Source organism: Sminthopsis crassicaudata, chromosome 2 (genome assembly GCF_048593235.1).
Source record: "Sminthopsis crassicaudata isolate SCR6 chromosome 2, ASM4859323v1, whole genome shotgun sequence".
NCBI lineage: Eukaryota > Metazoa > Chordata > Mammalia > Dasyuromorphia > Dasyuridae > Sminthopsis > Sminthopsis crassicaudata.
Genome location: NC_133618.1, coordinates 621,168,105 through 621,187,698, shown reverse-complemented (window position 1 = coordinate 621,187,698; position 19,594 = coordinate 621,168,105). Strand labels below are relative to the sequence as shown.

Genomic DNA, 19,594 nt, shown 5'->3' with positions numbered 1-19,594 from the left:
TTCATTTTCTCAGACACCATATTCTTAATCAGTTGTTTTTTTCCTTCAATATGACTTGCTCTTCTAGAGCTCTACTTTCAATGGACAGCAATAAAAATAATAGCTTACTTGCCTCTCATGTATTCATTCTGTTGCCCAGAACTTTGTAGTCCTCAGCTAGTAGTACTATCTATCCCCAACTAAATCACCATTAGCAAAGATACTGGAATTGTCTATTAGATCTGATTAATCATGGGAGGCAATTTCATCCCTGATACAAACTCCATGAAGACAGAAAACTTCTGCCAATACATGATTGTCAATATATGACTTGTCTTGCTATCCCTCAGCAGGGTAGCATTCCCCTACCTACTGCTTCTTTCTTCTTCTAATCTGTACTAGATAACTGCTCTACAGAAAGAACCTATGAATCCATATTCACACCCTGTACAAGAAGTGCCTTTTAGATATGACTCAGAAGCTTCAGTATTCCTTTCTTCACTGTCACATTATTTCACCCTTCAATATCTTGATGTGGGTTCAGGTTCTCCATTTTGAAACATTTTGTCCCCTTCATTTTTTTTCCCCATATAATGATTTTTTTAAAAAAATCAGTCCACCCACTTTCAGAGGCATCAAAGCAAGTTAAATATAATGTTCTGAATATCTTTTTGCTTCTCTAAAATTTGATATTAGCCCAGGGCCTCTCTGAGGGCTGTTCTTTCAAAAATAGCTTTGGGCAGGCAGAGAAGAGGGAAAAGAAGCCCCTCCAAATTCAAAGATGGCTCAAAAAAAGGCGACTGCGGTGATTTAATTTTTATTTGATCCAGAACCTTCTAAGTTTCTCAAACTCAGAGAAGGTCAGTTAGACAGTCTTTCTCATGATCCTCATGCTTGAGAGTAACCTCATGAGCTTTCATCTGATAAACTTCCAACCAAATCCAAGGAGTATATATGTAAAGGGAATGGTCTTGAGTTATCTATTGCATCTGGCTCCATGCCTGTCCCATTTCCTCCTTCTGTAGGCTCAATGATATTCTTAATGCTCTATCTAGTTTATCCGTTTTTTGGTTTTTTTTTCACTACTCAATGACAGAGTATCTCCTAATTATCTGAGATTTCCACTTAACTCCCCAAAGGAATAAGTGGAAAGGGAAAAAAATTACCACTTGATAATGCTGATGGCACCAAACCCCTCATTTTCCTAATATTTAACCAGATTCAATTCTTGCTATTCATAGGACACTTTGTCAACATGATCCTACTTTCCAATTCTACTACCTTAATTCAAGGCTTAATTATTTTACAACTAGATTCCAGGAATAAGTTGGCTGACAGACAACTTCATATCATACAACATACAACTTCTATCAGCCTTCTCTTCTTTAGTCTTCCTAAGTTTTAATAGCTGTTCTCTGGTTTACTTAAGTCAGCATAATAACCTAATATATTTACAACAAAAAAGAAAGATAGAAAGGGTCCCATTCTAAGTCCTCAGTAGTATGAAGGGATGCACTCATTGTGCTCATAGCAATAATATTTTTCTGATGGCCTTATAGATGCCAGCATTGCTTTCTAAATTCTTAAGTGAAACAGACTTCAAGAAATTCTATCAAATGAATCATCCTACACTCATTTGACTCAACTTTCCTGTCAAATATACTTGCTTAAATCACTCATTTAATCATAAAATTATGGAAATATTTGTGAAAGATATTAAAGTTTTTATAGGGAAATTTCACTTACCTTCAATTCTGAATTTGCTGCAAGTTTCTGCCCAATTAAAGCTGCATTTCCTCCAACATAGAACTGTAAAACAGTTCATTTAAATTTGTTAAATTGATTTGCAAATGATTTTTTAACTAAATATTAAAAATATAATTGGATTAATTTTTATGTGCTCCTTCCTGAGCTTCACAGGTATTGGTTGAGCTTACTGATTCACTTGAATAGCTGAATGCCTACTATATTTAAGGAACTTTAGATCAAGAAGCACATACTATCTTTCTATTAAATAATCTATCTCTAGGGCATATATTCTGAAATACGGCCTTTCAATTAAAAAGACAAAAAGAAGTATTTCTTCTTTAACTGCAATAGTTAAAAGAATTTACTAACCGTCTTGGGAAAATGATTATAAAGTGAGTTTCAAACTGCTTATAGTTAAAGATATAGTATTTTCCCTCTACTAATTATCCAATAGGATTTCAATAGCCTAGAAATGGTGCCAAAACATATGCAATAGTTGTCAAAGAGCTGATCTTACTTTCTGAGTCATAAATAAAAGGGAAATTGATCTATACAAAAGTGCTGACAGATCCTTTAACGATAATATCTAATGTCCCCATAAGTCAAATAATTGAAGAAAGACTGAATAAATCACATCACATTAATCTCATAGAATATTCTGGTATTGTAAGGCAAATGCCAAAACAGATAAAGTACTGACTTCAGACTTAAGGAATAGCTGGGTTTAAGTCTTTCTTCTACCTACTGGCTCTGTGACCCTGGGCAGATCACTTGACTTCTCAATGCTATAGGTAGCTTTCTAAGGTGATAAAATGCAGAGAAGATTCTGCTTATGAAAAGGCAAACAGAAAGGAGATAGCATGTCTTGTGGGGGGACAGCAAGCAGGCAATAGGGAAGCCCTGAAGATTCTTGAGGAGGGAAGAAACTACTTTCAGCATAGTTTGGGAGATAGAGGGGGAAGCTATTTTACTGTGTCCTTCCCTCCCCCCAGCCTTGTCTTTCTTTCTCCAACACGGGAATTCTTTAGTTATCTTTCCTTCTTGATGGCCCATTTATTCCTTCCTAATCTTCCTTGGAACCTTCACTGGAAGAAAGAAACATTCTAAATCTCCATTTTAAAAAGGTGTCAGTGACTTAAGAGGAGGAGGCCCACCAGACACTCCTGGAATTAGAGCTTTCCCTTCCCTAGAACAGCTCAGATCCTAAATCCACCACACCACTCAGGCTGATCCATGAAGAGTCCCGATCAAATCACTGACCCAGGACAATTAATGGGATGTAAGAGGTGAAGGAAGGTAGGGATGAGTTCAAGGCTGCAAACTTGTGTGAAAAGGACAGATGGGAGACCTTCAAAAGGGGACAAAATACAGAAAAATTAAGTCTGGGGGCAAAATAATGACCTCTATTTTGCATAAATTGAGTTTAAGATGCCTGTAGGAAATCTTGGTGAGATTATCTAGCAAAGATGTTGCTAATGCAGGATAGGAACCCCGGAGAGAGTTGAGAGTTTGCTGTATAGATCTGAAAGTCATCTGCATAGGAAAAATACTTGACTCCACGGGAGTTTATAATATCACCAAGAGAGAGATTTAGAGAAAGTAAAGAAAAGGCCTTAAGACAGTCATCAGGGTATAATGAGGACAGAACATGGGAGGATAATTTAGCAAAGGACAGTTGACAAACTGGAAAACCAGAAAGTACAGTGTTGCAAAATCTAACTGAAGAGAAAATATTAGTGTTTAAAGCAGCAAAGAGAGCAAGATGGATGAAGACTGAGAAAAGATTATTGGATTCAGCATTTAACAAATCACTGCTAAACTGGAAGACCAGTTTCAATAGAGTAGTGTGGTGAGAAACCAGATTTCAAAGAGTTGAAAGTGAAGGAAGGGTTGAAGGGAAGGAAATGAAGACAATATGTATAGAAGGCTAAAAAGGAAGACTCTAAGAATATTTTTTTTTAAATTACTCTGAAAGGCAGCATGACATGGTGGGTACTGTATTGGACTTGTACTAAGAAAGACCTGGACTTATCTAACCTGGCAATTATGAGCTGTATGACCTTGGGTACTCTAAGCCTCTGTTTCCTTATCTGTAAAATGAAAGGTGTTTATGGTTAAAATAAGGTAAACTGAAGCACAAAGCTCCAAGCATGATCAATTTATTAGTAAAGTGCAAATTTACCAATAAATAGGATCTTAGCTTCCCCAGCTAATCTGAGACTTCAAGTAAAGGACACAGCTCTTTTTAATAGATAAAGTACAGAACAAAAAGCTGACCTTCATAGGCAAGGAATAAGTTTTATTGGTTAAAGAGCTCAACTTCATGAAAGGTGAAAATAATACGACTGATTACAGAGATGAGGAATGGGCAATAATATGATTTATCAGAAATTGGAAATTAGGTGCCAGCAACAGCCCCCTCCTTCCCTTCTGTGACTAAATGTGTTCATCATTTGAGTCTATCTGAAAGATTAGAGATAGTGGTCCTGACCAGTTTGAAGAGCAAACCGGACATCCTTAAAGGATAGCTTGGTAACATAAAGATACTAAACCGGACTCCCTTGAGGCACAACAGAACAGTGATTAGCAGGAGAACTAGATTCTAAACTTGACTCCTTGACCCACTAAATTTGTTACAGGATAAAATCAATTAATTTTAAATCAGATCAATTAAAAACAGAAATAGAATCAATCTGTTCATTTCAAGGGGTTGGACTAGATTACCTTTAAAGTTCTTTTCAGTTCTAAAGCGATGATCCTTGGAACTTAGTAAATAGTGTCACAGAAAAAAATGTGTTTTATACCAAACTCTAAAAATTATTAAGACTGAACCTTCAACATATTTGCAAGCAAGAAGGAAGGAGCCAGCAGATTAGAAGATAATGAAGATTAAGGAGATAAGACCACTGACAGGGCATGCTCCCACAGGACAAAGAAGGGGATGGATTATGAGACCAAGTAAAGGGTTTGGCTTTGGACCACTCTTTTCTCAGACTAGAGTAATGGCAGATGAGAAAGAGGAAATCTGAAGTATGAAATGGGAGAGAAGAAGTTCATTTTCTCAGCAGAGGGAAAGACGAGATTGCTAAAAAAGAAGGGGACTGAGACAGAGAGTCAAAGAATAGAAAAATTGCTACAAAACCATGTCAGCACAGTTGGCATTTCAGCAGTTGTGAAATTTTCTTCCTTCAGTGATATACAGGAATGGGGGAAACAGATGGGAAAGGAAGGAAAGAAGAGACCTAAGCATTTAGGACATGCAGTCAATAAAATCAAACATAGAAGACAAGGTGAAGGTCAAATGAAGTGGGAGAGCCTACAAAGCACCTTTTCTCCCTCCCACCCAATCCCTCTTGTATAAATATTAAGATAATATTAATGTCTTTATCTGAAGCCTTTGGACTAGTCTGAAAGAAAATTCTTATCAATCTTTCTTTAATTATATATTTCAAAAATATTCTGTCCTAAAACGTTTCCTCCTCTTACCAAAGACCTATTTCCTTTGAAGCAAAAAATTTGGAAGGAACTTGGTCTTCTCTTTTGAAAGAATTTGGGACTAGAAGGGAGGGAACAAACAGACTTCAAAGAACCCTAGGATGATTTATACTCAACATTAGCATTCTTTTTACCTCTTTCTGAAAAGAGAATCCTTCAAATGGCTGAAAGGGAAGGAAGGGTGCTCCAAGAATGCAATCTGTTAATTAAACTGCTTGACTAAAATCTTAACTTATATTCAATCTTGACAGTGGAATTTTGTCTATTTTCTGGAAAAGCTGTAAGTTGTAACTCCGAAAAACTTGTAAGAGATTTCCAAAGGCATAAGGGATCTATGATAGTTTAGGCTTTTCTTTCCCTAGGGAGAAAGGTACTTGGAATTTTTTAATCTAGAATGAGTGAAAATCGTTTCTGGCAGGAATATATCTAAAATATAGAGTATAGAATTATCTTCCACAGATGAAAGTGAGACCAGAACAGGGAAAATGGGACTTGGAGAGTAGGGAATGAAATGACTGAATATGGCAGAATTAAAAATACTTTTTAAAATTCATTTCCAATCCCAGCCAATCCTTGTGATTTTAAGATCACCTAAGATTTCTGAGACTAAAGTACATAAGGCTGTTTTTAAAAAATTTTAACAGTATTTCCAAATATTGTTCTCCTTTGTAATCCTATGTATTTTATTTTATGCAACATGATTCTGAGCAATCTCCACAGGTTTCATCAGACCATCAAAGGAGTTCCACTTTTGTTTAAAACACAGCCAAGTACTGCTCATTTATGAAGAATACTATAATAAGAGGTCTGAAAAGTGGGTTGAACTGTGACAATTTAATGGTAGGCTAAGTACATTTCATTTGATAGACAGTGGGGAGGTATGGTCTCAAGAGACAACAGCTCTTTAGTTATAAGTTAGATGAGTATTTGTTAGAGTTATTGTAAATGGCAGTTTTTCTGATTGGGGAAAGGTCCCACCTAATTCTTGCTCTCTTTTAAGCCAAAAACTGTATTTTAGAAGAAAATAACAGCAGCACTAGTAAGGGTGAACTGAAGAGTAAACTGGAACCAGATGGATCAGTTAGGAAATGTTCAGCCTTGGCAAGAAATGATAATTGAACTAAGGTAGCAGCCATGAAAATGAAAGAGTGAATGGAAATGAAACATTACTATTTAACAACAGATTTGACAATGAGGATTAATGAATAATCAAAGATATCTTCAAGGTTTTAAGTACAAGCCTCTGAAAGAATGATGATACACTATATCAACAGAAGTACAGAAGGGAGGGAGAACAGATTTAATGGTAGGGGGGGTTTGTGATTTTACTTTAAGATGACACACTGAGTTCGACATCTGCAAGACATTAGGATGGAAGCCGTTCAGTGGACAGATGGAAACAGACGCCTGGAACTGAGAGATGGTTCAGAATATACCAGTTTGGAAGTTATTCATTAAGAGCTAACACAGAAGTCTATTATTATTTAGCCTTCTATTTTATAAGCTGATCACATCTACCAAAGTATTTTTGCACAGTAATAAACATTTAAAACTCCTTAGGGGCAGAAACTGTAATATTTTTCTCTTTTTATCCCTAGCACCTAGAACAACATGCTGTATATACTATATACTTTTAAGTATTGTTGTATTGAATTGAACTGGTACTCCCCCACCCCCCAGGGCATTTGGGGTTAAATGACTTGTCCAGGGTCACACAGTTAGAAAGTGTTAGATGTCAGAAGCCAGATTTGAACTCAGATCCTCTTGATTTCAGGGCAAGTGCTCTATCCACTACACTACCTGTATACCCCTAAACTGGTACTTCTAAATAGTTATTATGAACTTAATAATAATGATAGCAAATTTGTATCAAGCACCTAGCCAGGCATTGTGCTAAACACTTTACAAAGACTATCTCATTTGATTTTAATAATCAACAAATAATAATCAAATATTCATAGATGATAAAGAATAAAATCTTAAAAACCCACTTTTAAAAGCAGGAATTTTTTTTGTGTCCCTTTACCAGAGAGTCTGGTGAAAACTTAGGCACCTGATCTCAGAATAATGATTTAAAATCCATAAAATACAAAGGAAAACTATCATATTGATATATATCAACATTTTTTTTAAAAACAAGTCTAAAGATTTCAAGTTAAGATCCTCTATTACAAAGGATCTTAAAAACCACAAAAATTTCCTGGGAATAATACAGATTAAAACTGGAGTAAACATTTCTCAACCCTCAAATCTATTCAAAAACTTTGATTTAGAAAGGGCCTTAATAAAGTACCTAGTCACACTCCTTCACTGAAGCCCACACAAATCAAGTTCGATGTCCAAGGTTAGTGGAGAAAGGGGAACTAGAACTTTGGCCACTGAGACTCACTTTATTGCCTCTCCTACTACTTCCATCACAAGGAAGTATACAATCCTACATTTGACACGACAAGCTTTTAAAATGACAGTAATGGAGCAAATTTACAAAAAAGGGGCTGGGGGGGGGGGGAAGAAAGGGAGAATTATATAAATAACTAAAAAATTTCAAGTCACAATGAAAAAGTGAGTGGTAGTAAAGTGTCATCACTAGCCATCAGGAAACCAGTGTTAAACTAAAGGATTTCTAAGGTAATTTCCAGCTCTAATTTTTTTTTTTTAATGAGGAATTTGCTCTAGCTTAAGAGAAAATCTGACATGAACAACCTCTTTTCAACAAAAGCTAACTTTCACAAAAATTCCCAAGGTACCAAGCCAGTGACATTCCCTTCTTTTACAAACAGACATATACTTTGCTCCAGAAGTCAGCAAACATAAACAAATTTCTATCTGGAGTATCCAACATTAATCACACCAAGAAGCTCTTGTCCAAAATATGTACAAGGAGGAAAACCTTTTGAAAAAGTAGAGAAAAAAAGGACATAGAATCTAGAGCTAAGATAGAAATCACTGGGCCTAACTCTCATTTTTCATGAAGAAATTGATGTGAATCACACATGTTCATAAGATGAGGAGTGGTTGAGGATTTGAATGGAGCTAAATCCTAACACAAAGGCTACAGAGCATCCTAGTGCCAAAATGTATGATTCCATCCAGAAATGCTCAATTCTCACACCCACAACAAGTGCCTCCTGTCCTTACTCATCCCAGACTTGCTACTTCCAGTTTCCTGGAGGGACACACAAATACATAGTCACAATCAAGAGAGCACATACACCCTAAAAGTGATCTTATTCCTGAAGGAGAAGGCTCCATGGAATCACCCTTATATACAAAGAGACTTCTCCAAACTGTCAGTTACAATAAAACAAGGTCAGAAGGTGTTAGAACCCAAGTTTTGGTATTGTGTGTACGTGGAAGGATTTAATAGATGACCTAGACGTGACATTAAGAAACTGAACTAGGAAAGCCAAGGGAATTTAAAGGAGATTTATGAGATACAGGCACATATCTAGAAAATGTATTCTTTACAAGTGTATCAAGTATTATAAATAAACCCTGATGTCAAGAAACATGAGATATCTTTTTAACATTAAGCTAGCAGTGACCATGCACCCAAAAAAAAACCCCAAAAGAGGAACAGACCTGGGCTCCTGGGAGGGCAGATGCAATCTGGGAGATGTTGTGAAAAGCCTCCCCATCGCTGAAGAAGCGCTCAGCAGCTGCTCCTCTGCCCATGAAATGAATGAAGGCTTCTTTCAGATCTTCCTTTGAATGTAAGACACTATGATCTTCCCCATTACCAGGACTGAGGCCAAGTGCTTGTAAGAGTTTCACTCCTGAGAGGACTACATCCACACAGGCATTGACCCTGTAGAAAAGAAAAAAAAGTTGCAAAAAGAACTGTAATGCCTTATCATTGAAAGTATTGTGAAAGGGAAGCAATTTAAAGTCTCATATTTAAAAGACTGAAAAATATTAGAAACAATATTCTGAACCCCAAAAAGGGCACAGTGAATGAATACTCAGAATAAGTGAGGAAGCTTAAATTTTTAATATGTTCCTGCAAGAAGCAAGTGTGGAAACTCCATTTGAGTTCACACACAATTCACATGTAACAGAGCTGAGAGTTGTACCTTAAAATCCTACCCTAACTCCTCTTTCTCCTCCAAGTTTCCACTGGAAGAGACCCTTCAGAATCATTCTACATGCATTCCTTAATATGTCCCACTCCCCTGATCATATGTTGCATGTTAATGAAGCCTAAGTGCCTCCTGGGGAAGTTAACATGAGACTAATTAAGCATGTGCAGTAGCAAGATCACAGTTTGGACCCGGAGGTTTGAATCTCTATCATGTCTTGTGGTCTTTGAATTACTAATGGATCACAACTTATCTGTTACTCCTTATTTGTCCTAACAGAGCCCCATCCAGATTTTTTGTCTTTTTGTAAAAGCTCACTCTTGTCACCTTCTCTAAATCACAGATCTTTCTTATCTCTCTTCTTTTCAATTTGCAATTTGTAGGCTATCAATTTGTTAGTTAAGCCCCAAACTTTGAGTACATATAACTCTCTTAAATTTTTCTCTAATTGCTAAACTCAGAGACTAATCTGTCATTTTTGATACAATAAAGTTTATTTGCAACTATAAGCATTACTGCTGGCCAAAGTAGTATTGACCAATGGTTTTATTCCCCTCATTCCTCATCTTTGTAGTCAAATTACAGCCTCTGTGAGAACCTTGTCCTCCCCACATTCCTCACAAAAAGGATCTGAAGAATTCATTCCATATTGGCTGAGGGCCTAACAATGTTTTAGCCCATGATGAGTAACATAAAGACAACAAGATCAGAGATCTAAAGATGGGACAGATAACAAAAGAAATCCTCTGGAACAATCCCTTCATTTTCCAGGTATGGAAGATGAAGCCTCAAAGAGAGTAAATAACTTGTCCTGATAATACAAACAGCTGATCCACAATTAAGACCCAAGCACTCTGAATTCTGTTCTTTTCCCACTATGAGCTGAACCAGAACAGCTGAATTTTTCTGAACACCAAAAGCAAACATTCAAGATCCTTAAACTTACTATAGTGAGAAACTAATAAAGTTGCACAGTTTGTCTACCTTCGGTTTTTACAGACCTTCTGCTTCCTTTTCCAGCTACTTTCCCAAGAAGAAAGATTTAATTATAACATCTGCCAAACCACCCCCTCAGAGTTCACCTCCCTCTGCCCCAGGGGCTGGTACTGGATCATTTTTAATAGAACTATGGTGAGACTCCCCCACAGGAACCTGAAAATGGCTCAGATGTACTAAAGAAGCTAAATCGTCTCATCTTAGTAATAAGCAAAACCACAGTTCACAGGCTTTAATTAAGTTTTATAGTTTAAGACAACTAAGAAAATATAAACTCACTAATAAAAAGGAGCTGAAGGATTTGTTTAAACGATATCGTGGGTATTTTGGAAAATATGTACCTCCCTAACTTTATAAAAAGTTGCTATTTTGGAAACTAAATGGATAAGTTCTTCCTTGCCCTATGTATAAGTTAACACATTTTAAATAATGTTTTATTTTGTGTTTTTTGTTTTTTTTTAAGTTTACTATACAATCTTGTTTCTGACTGTTTCTCCATTACAATTTCTCATTCCATTATACTAGTCTCCTTTCTGTCCTATACAGATATGTCACAAAAATTCCAGTCCCCATTTAATGTAAAATTAATTAAGAGACTGTGTACAGAACACAATTCTAGGCAACAGGCAAGACAAAGTTTATACAGGGCAGTATTTTTGTGCAGACAAAGCTTACAATTTGGTACAGGGATATATAAATAACCAGAATACATAATAATACTTTATTCAATTAAGAAAATTATAACAAATAGGGAAAAGATATTACAATCCTTGTCACCAGGGAGACAATGAAGAGATAAATACAACCGCAATCAGGAAAGTTAATACAAGATAATTTTAGGTGCAAAGGACTCACATCATAGGAACCCTGAACTTGTTTTTTAAAAAATATTTTATAACAATATTTAATCTTAGGTATTTTCTTCTTATTTATTTAAAAATATGAATCTGAACAGTCCGCAGGCTTCTCCAGAATGCCAAACAGCTCCATGATACAAAAAAGGCTAAGAGTCTGATAAGAGAATCAGGAAATATTTCCTTTAGAAAGTACTGCCAGCACCACCAGCTAACTCTGTCCTTTCCACTTTCCCAAATTTTTTTTTCCCTTCCCTCCCTTTCTTTCTTTCCATAGAGAGCTCCCAATGTTATAACTTAAAGGTTCTCAAGTTGTTTCACTTACCCTTAACCTAATCTGACCAAATCTGAAAGCAAAGATCAAGACTTCTATTAATACTCAATTCTCCTGCATAGAGCAATAAAGGCAGGTTTCAAAACAAAAAACAAAACAGTAACAAAAAATACTTGAGAGCAAGGTGTTTGTTGACCAACTAAAATCTTGAAAGGACTCATGTTTTGGCTCTATCTCAGAGTATAGAGATGAAATGATAAAGATTTGTCTACATTTCTTATGAACTTCCACTCATCATTTAATTCTTTGCAATCAATCTGCCAAACATAACTCTCTCCTGCTTTCATTCCACTTTGTTTCTGAAGCTTTTGAAATATGATTACTCAAATTCTCCATTTTGATTCATTAACTTCTGTATTCTTACCTTATCTAATAGCAAGATTTACGGCATATATGGAATATAAAATGGTATGGCTTTCTTTCCAGAAATCCTTTCTACTATTCTCATATTAGGAAACTTCAATATCTATACCCTAAGTTCCCAGTTTCTCAATCTACTAAGTAACTAGTTCCATAAGGACTTGAACTCAAAGGGGTTTCTGTCTCCAAAGTCGGCTGTCTCCACTTTGACTTCTTCAAAGAAAAACAGGCCCATCCCAATCCTCAAAATAAAAAAAAAACAAATAAGGCTTTTCTGAAACATTTTACAATATTTCTGCAATATGTGACAAAACCTAACAGATTAATTTCACAATGTGGGTCCACCACAGGATGTGGTATTCTCCTGTATATACACAACTCAATAATTAAGGTAGACCTAGGGGATGGAAAGATGGATAAAAAATTGGACTCCCTGCTGCCTCCAAGAAACTTACAATTTAACAAGGAAGAGGGAGTTGGATGTGACATTTATCCACACAGGGTGGGACAGAACTGGAGAAACTGCTCTAGAAAAAGTTGAGGAGAAAAGCTCCCTTTCACCAGATCACAGAGCTATAAGAGACCCAAAGGTCACCTGATCTCACTTCCTCATTTTACAGAGGAGAAAACAAATCGAGGGGGCAAGTTAACTCATCAAGATCACAAAAAGCATCAGATTTTGGGTTTGAATCTGTATTTCCCTGACTTCAAATCCAGAGCTCTTTATACTGTACAGATCTGACTCTTTTTTTCATTTAATGCTTTCTCTAATTTATCTTTACATAATGGCAATTTCCCTGAAGACCCAGGAATCAAACAAGTCTATGCTAATGAGGGCCCACACAAATAATTTGACAAACAACCAGGGTGGTGGAGAGAAGTTATCTTAAAGTCACAAAGGCATGGAGTCATATTTTGCCTGGCAGCCTAGCTGTGTGTTGAGTGAAAGTTACTTAATCTCTTAGTACTCCCAGACAATTCTGAGATTAAATTACAGGTAACTATAGATCATAGAGGAAAGCATAGCAGATAACACAGATTCAGACACCTCTCCCCAGCCTATCTCTCCAAAAAACAAACAAAAAACCCCCCAAAACTCCAAAGCACTTTCCTTACAATTATATGAATAAAGTAGTAGAATATTATCTACACTTTACAAAGAAGCTGAAGTACAGAAAGCTCAAGTATTGGTTGCAATTTAAAGCTGAATCTACAGACTCAAAAGGGAGGATAGGTTAAAATAAAGCAAATCAGAAATGAAGGAAAGGGTCCTAATAGCTAAGATTTTTGTCAGGAAAACAAGACATAAAAGACCGACAATAATATTTTTAATCCCACATCTGAATGATAAATAACATGGAATCTATAATTTATAACACCTGAGGCCTAGGTAGTATTTTACTTAAGATGTCTAGAAGCAGATTTAAAATAAATATCAAAGCTAAGAACCGAACCTACTTCAAACATGACAGTTTACCTGTCACAAGTATCTCTCTCTATATAAAAAATTTCTGAATGTTAATGTACTGTACAACACAGACAGTGGTAAACTGGAGGATGGGAAATAGTGTCTACAAGTGAAATGCAAATTACAAAAGGCGTTCCTTGTCACAGTAGTGTGGGAGGCAAGTAGTAACATTTTTTACAGGATTTTGTAGAATCAGAATCACAGAATTTTCAAGTTGGAAGGAACTTCAATGCCTCCCTACTCTAACTCGCACCCCCCAAAAATCCCTACTACTTACTACAAAATCAATTCTCTTTGCAAACAGGGCAAACAATGACAAGACAAGGTGATTACTTTGGAGTGAATTGGATTTAAGTGAGGGAAGAGCTGCATCCAGTTGTCAGCCTCTCTTCCAGAGTCACAGGTCGGCAGCAAGACAAAAATCAGGACAACTGGCACTGGAAAGCAGTGGATGACCTTGGCGGCTTCAACAAGTGACCAAGCTCTAACTGCTCCACAATGCACTTGCTTCAGACGCCTTTGTGGCCTTGGACATATAATTCTCATCTGCCCATTCCACCCAGGGAAAGTTTTCACATGGAGATTCCCCTAATCTAAAGGGGAGTTTGTGACCCACCAATTGCCCTCAATCTCTGCCCCTGCTCTTGCCACAGCTTCTTGGAAGCACAGGTAAGAGCTGGATGAAGCTGACACAAAGGAGGCTGAGAATCTCTGAAAAGGGCTCCCAGACTCTCACAGGGGGAGGGGTGGTAGTCCTCCCTGCACACCCCACACACATACAAACTACAACATTTCCCAACAACTCATTTCATTTTCTTGAAAGCTTCTGATCAGGATAAAGCCATTCCACTCTCAGACAGCTTTGACTGACAGAATTTTTTCCTCCCGTGGACAGTCTCAAGATTACATTTTGCCTATGAAATTTCCATCCATTGTCAAATTGTTAATTCCTTTTCTCCATGGCTCCCCTCCAAATACCAGGATTAACTCTTCAGTCTCTATCTCTGTTTCCCGGTTTTTTCAAGTGATCCTCACAGGCCCAGATTCCAGAGGCTCTCCTGTGGACCGGATCCGCCTCATCAATAATAACAAAGCCCAGAACTGAACCCAATCCTCAATACATACTTTCAGCTGGGCAACTCCGATCCCTTCTCAATTCCTCAAAGTTACGCTAGTTAATGAAACCCAAGGCTCCAAAGCTGCTTGGCCTCTACCTCAAACTGCTGACTCATTTTGTCTCGACCCCCAGGTCTCTTTTTAACTTATCTAACCCCCCCCCATCCTGTAGCTGAGGTCTAATTTTTTTTTTAAACATTTCTAAGCTTTTGCTTTTCTCTTCTTGGGGAAAGGGATAAATGTACTTTTATCTTCCTCTAAAATGAAATGTGTCCCCTGGAAAAGGACGGGATCCTCCAACCAGCTGGCAGAGGACTGGGGGTCGTCTGCGGCTACAACTAGTACTTCCCGGAAGGAAAAAAAGGTGGCTGGAGGAGGAGGGTCTGGCCCCCACGCCTGCCGCAGTTCTGGGGGAATGCCCAGTGCGGTCCCTCACTCGGCCAGCACCTCCCACGCTCCCTCCCTCCCACGTCCGTTCTCTCGCTCTCGCCAGACACTCCCAGCACATCCAGCCTCTCGTTCCCTTCCCCATCGCCCCTCGCGGGAAGCTGGAGGCCAAGGGGGAGAGGTGCACTTTCTGCACCTCTCCCTTCACGATTGGGGGGAGGAGGTCGATGACGGCCGGTGGGCGTCTCCAGGACCGGCGCCCCTACTCCAAGTGTCAACAAGCGAGTGGCTCCGGCCCGCCGCACTCACCCCACGGCCACGCGGCTCCACGGCCGCGCGGGGCGCACGATAAGCGCCTCCCAGGCCGCCGCCAGACGACCCTCGGCGGAAGCCCCCCCAGCCGCCGGCGTCCAGAGCTCGGGGCTCCGGAGCGCCCGCAGTGCCGAGCCGGGCAGCTCGGGGTGCAGCAGCAGCACACAGCCGATGGCCAGCGCCAGAAAGCCCGCGCACGCCGGCCCGCTCCACACAGCCATGACTGCGGCAGAGGAGACCGGCTCCTCACTGGAACGGGCAGCCCGGAGCGGCGCTTCCGCATCCTGCCGGCGCGCGCCGCTCGTCACCGCGCGCCCTGCGTTAGCACGCACGCCACGTCAGCGATCGGGCCTGAGCCCGCGCACGCCCTCTCGCGGCCCTCGTCAATCCGAGGGAGGAAAGTCTGTGGGCAAGCCCCTCCTCTCCGGGCCCCGGCTGAGTCCCTCGGAACCCGGTTCTGCTCAGCTCTAAGATGGTGTCCTAGGTCTGTCCCGCAAAGGCGGGTGGTGGGCGGGCGCAGAGCAGAAGAGGCGGTCAGCAGTGCTAGAAGGCAGGGGCGGCTTGATCGGGCCTTCCTCGGCGTTGACCTCTGACCCTGCCGACCCTTCCTCCTGCTGCTGCTTGGACGACCTCCGCCGGCTTCGGGAGATTGACTCCGCCCTCCCCGAGCCTGGGCCCCCACGCGGCTCCCGGCCGCGGATCTGCAAAGCGCTGCAGGGAGCGACTGGGGGGAGGGGAGGGTGACCGAGCGCTGCCCAGTTCTGAGGCTCCCCTCAGTCCCCTGCGCCCCGCTCCCGCTCACACAAGTTGGTGACTCCCAGGTCCCACAGCTAGTCAGTGTCAGGTCTGGGGAGGAATATGTTAATACTCAGTGACTCCTGCGTCCCAGTGATTTGTGCCTGCAATGTACAGGGCCTTGGGCTCCCCGGAACTGTGTCGGTTCGTGCTCCATTACACCGCGTCCTTCGCACTCCGTGGCCCCTAGCGGGCCCGCCGCACCTTTGGCTTTCCGCCCTCTGCCCTGGTGCCTTAGATGTGGGCCGCAGGGACTCGTCCAGGGACGCACAGCTCCCAGGCTCTGAGGCTGGATTCGGGCTCAAGGCCTCGATTCCGGGAGCACCCAATCATCCGCGGAGGAACCGGAAGTCTGGCTCCCTGTGTGAGCAGGCTACTGTGGTTTTAAAAGGCGTGATTCGGAAAGGATTTTTCCCTCGGCGAGCAGCTCTCCAGGTGGCGGCCTCACCGTTACTCCTCCCCAGCCAGTTCCCCAGAGACAAGGGGGGCTTCAGAAACAAGCCAGCCCCGCCCAGCCGGGCCCCTCCCTTCTGGGCCAGCTCGCCTTCGGAGACACCCCCAGCCATGCTGTCCCAGCTGCCTGGGAGGTGGAGGTGGCAGTTCGGGTCCTGCACCTTCGCCTCCCAGGCTGGCTGGGACCCGGGCTCCCAGCGCTGCTGCTGAGCATTCCCGCCACTCTCTGCCCCTTCCAGTGCTACTGTTCCCCAGCAGGAACTGGCCAACCTGCGGGCGGAGGTTCACTCCCGGTTCCAGTCTGACTCCTGCACGCTGCTGCCCTGTGCCTGCAGAGGAGCTGCCCACTGTAGAGGGCGGGGGGAGGGGAGAGGAAGGGGGATATGCAGTACGCCCGGCCAGCCTCACGTCCCTACTGTGGGACCAGGACGACGACAAGGGCATCGAGCGCCAAGCAAGCATCGAGCGGCGAAGCATTGTTTTTTCTTCTCAAAATGCTTCAGGTTATGAACTCGACTAGTTTTTGAAGCAGATGAGAGCCAAGGTACTAAGTGCCAACTATAGGGTGGGCACTAATGTAAAACACTTTGCAGATATTTGATTCTCATCCCCTTTATAATTCTAAAAGCACGATCCCATGATTTGAGCAGAATTACTCTCCCCATACATCATCTTATGTACTACAGAGAGTAGGGGGCAGCTGCCTCCTGTTGCTGCCCCCTAAGTTTCCCACCACAATCTGCCTTTCCCCGGAGCACCCATATGGTTAAGATTGAGTAATCTGAGCGGAAATCATCCCCTCAGTTGAATTGTACTCACAATGGAACTTTTCTCTGGCATTCTGACTCCACCCCTGACTCCCTCCCCTTCTGCAACTGAAATTTTGTGTAGCTTTTGGCTGGTTATGAATCTGCTGGCCACAAACCCAGTCAGCGACCGATTTCGATTTCTAATAATCCTACCGGGTATTCCAGGCCAGACACTGTCCTGGGTTCCAGCAGAGTAGGAGTATTGGGCAGCCTGGTCTGCCCATCGTGCCTAGGATAATTCCCTCCGTCAGTGCAGACATAACAGATTGGGAGATAACACTGTGCCTCTTGGAATACTTTCTGACCTGGAATTATCTAGCTATTGACAAAGTTGCAGACATAAGCAAAAAAACCCTCCTGGCATGTGCTCCTGAGTAATCTCTACTATTCAATTGACATCTGCAGTGGCTCTGACAGCTTGGGTTTGTTACCCAAATCCACAGTGCTGCTGGATCAGATGCAGCTGACCACATTAATGTTTTGCCTGCTGGCCCCTTGCCCAGTCATTCTTCCCAATGATGTGATAATGCCCGAGTGCTGCAGCAAATGCTGGCTATGTGTGTGGTCTGTTTGAAGGTGGGGGTGCAAAGGGGGATTCTGGAACTAATCAAATTCATTATCTCCTTTCTACTTCCTCTTTCCAGGAATCAGAGGATTATATATTTAGAACTCAAAGAGATCCTAGTTAGCCATCATCTAGGTCATCCTTCTAACTCTGGACCAACTGTCATGTAATCTAAAGAAGAGGGGAATAAGTCAAATGGGATTGTTGGGAAGTTGTGGGGTCCCCTTAGGAGAGATCTTCAAGCAGAGAATGAATGGCTAGCTCCTTGTCTGACATATCGGGAGGGGAGTCCCATGAACCTTCCAGTTCTGAAATTGCTTGACAATGCTATGGCACCAACTATCACAGTTACTTGATTACATGCACAGCTACATAGGTGTCAGCACAGGAGAGTGGCTATTTTTAGTTAAATATGTAGAATTCAGAATCAGGATAGACTTAAAAGACTTAGAAGGCTCATTTACCATCATGCAGGAACCAAATTGTTCCCTGTCTCACCACACTCAGTCAGCCTCTTTGTGCTCTGCACTTAAGGTCTCTTAACTGTGTCTCAGAGTAGTGCTTGACTCCCTTCAGCACTGAACATGCTCAATCTGTGACAGCTAATTCAGCAATCAATGGACAGGAAATACACATCAGCACTTTATTAGGCCCATTCTGGGGAGTTAGGGGAGAGGAGTCCCTTCAGAGGGAGCTAAACTTTGCAAACCAGAAATTTAGAATAATGGATCTAGAGACATAAGAGACCCTGGATGAAGGAAGGAAACAAGCGCTTATTAAGTGGCTACTATGTGCCATACACCGTGTTAAGTATTTTACAATATCTCATTTGATTCTCACAATAACTCTGGAATAAGCACTATTATTATCTTGACTTTACCTTTGAGGAAACTGAGGCAGATAGAATTGCCCAGGGTCACATAACTAGTAGATGTCCGATGCTGCTTTGCAACTCAGCTCTTCCTGACATGAGGTCCAGAGTTTAATCCATTGAGCTACCTCCCTGCCTCTGGTCACTGATAATATCTAGCCTGAAAGAAGCAAAGACTCAAGGGGGAATATATGTCTTCTAATAGTTGAAGGACTGTCAAATGGAAAAGGGATTAGGCTTGTTTGGTTTGGCCCCCGGCAGCAAGGCCAGGAGCATGAGGGGAGGGAAGTTGAAAAAAAAAAAAAAACAAAACAAATCTAGGCTTGTTATCTGGCCAAACTACTACTAATGACAGTTGTTCAAAAATAGCTGCCATCCTCGAGAGCTTTCAGGAAAGGTGGGATGATTACTTGTTGACTAGTGAGGATTTCTTTTGGCTTTACATTGGAATGGAAGGTCATCGAGAGCCCTTCAATCTCACATTCTATAATGCTGGGCCTAAGGATATCTTCACCCCTGATGCCTTAAGTGTCCTCCCAAGCACTTCATGAATTTACCAAGACAATTCTGTTCTTGCCTCCTTTGTGTCAGGAGGCAGAGATAAGGAGGGAGAGCCACCAGGTGTGGGGGACAGTCAGGGAGAAGGCACTGGATCTTATACTAGAAAATGCAGGAAAGCCAGTGGCTAGATCATCAAGTTAATAAGGAAGTTAATAAGATGTAAGAAGAATGAAATGGTCTCTGCAGCTTCTAGGTCCATTCTTTCACCCTTCAAAGCTAAAGTCAGATACTTTTCTTCCTGAGATTTTCCCCAACTATTGTCAGCATCTTAAAACCTCTGGCTGCCTGTATCTGCTTCAGAGAATAGGCCAGAGCTACAGAGGTTGTTATTAATAATGCAACCATTGTTGACTTTGTGATAGGGTACCATCAATATTCTCTTTGTCTTCAGGAGTCGAGATACCTTCACAG

At 41.2% G+C, this 19,594-nt stretch overlaps 1 protein-coding gene across 2 annotated transcripts in view; it reads right to left on the bottom strand.

Annotated features, from left to right (window-relative positions):
* ADPGK (ADP dependent glucokinase) overlaps positions 1-15,442 on the bottom strand; it is a 31,674-nt gene extending 16,232 nt beyond the window's left edge. The window contains exons 1-3 of one of the 2 annotated variants that reach the window (XM_074296267.1): positions 15,127-15,442; positions 8,806-9,031; positions 1,726-1,788 (exon numbers count right to left, since the gene is read on the bottom strand). In XM_074296267.1, coding sequence (XP_074152368.1) covers positions 1,726-1,788; positions 8,806-9,031; positions 15,127-15,350 — 513 coding nt within the window. In that variant the 5' untranslated portion in view covers positions 15,351-15,442. The remainder of the gene's footprint in view (positions 1-1,725; positions 1,789-8,805; positions 9,032-15,126) is intronic. The other variant, XM_074296266.1, reaches the window with a different exon arrangement.
* Between the last annotated feature and the right edge of the window lie 4,152 nt (positions 15,443-19,594).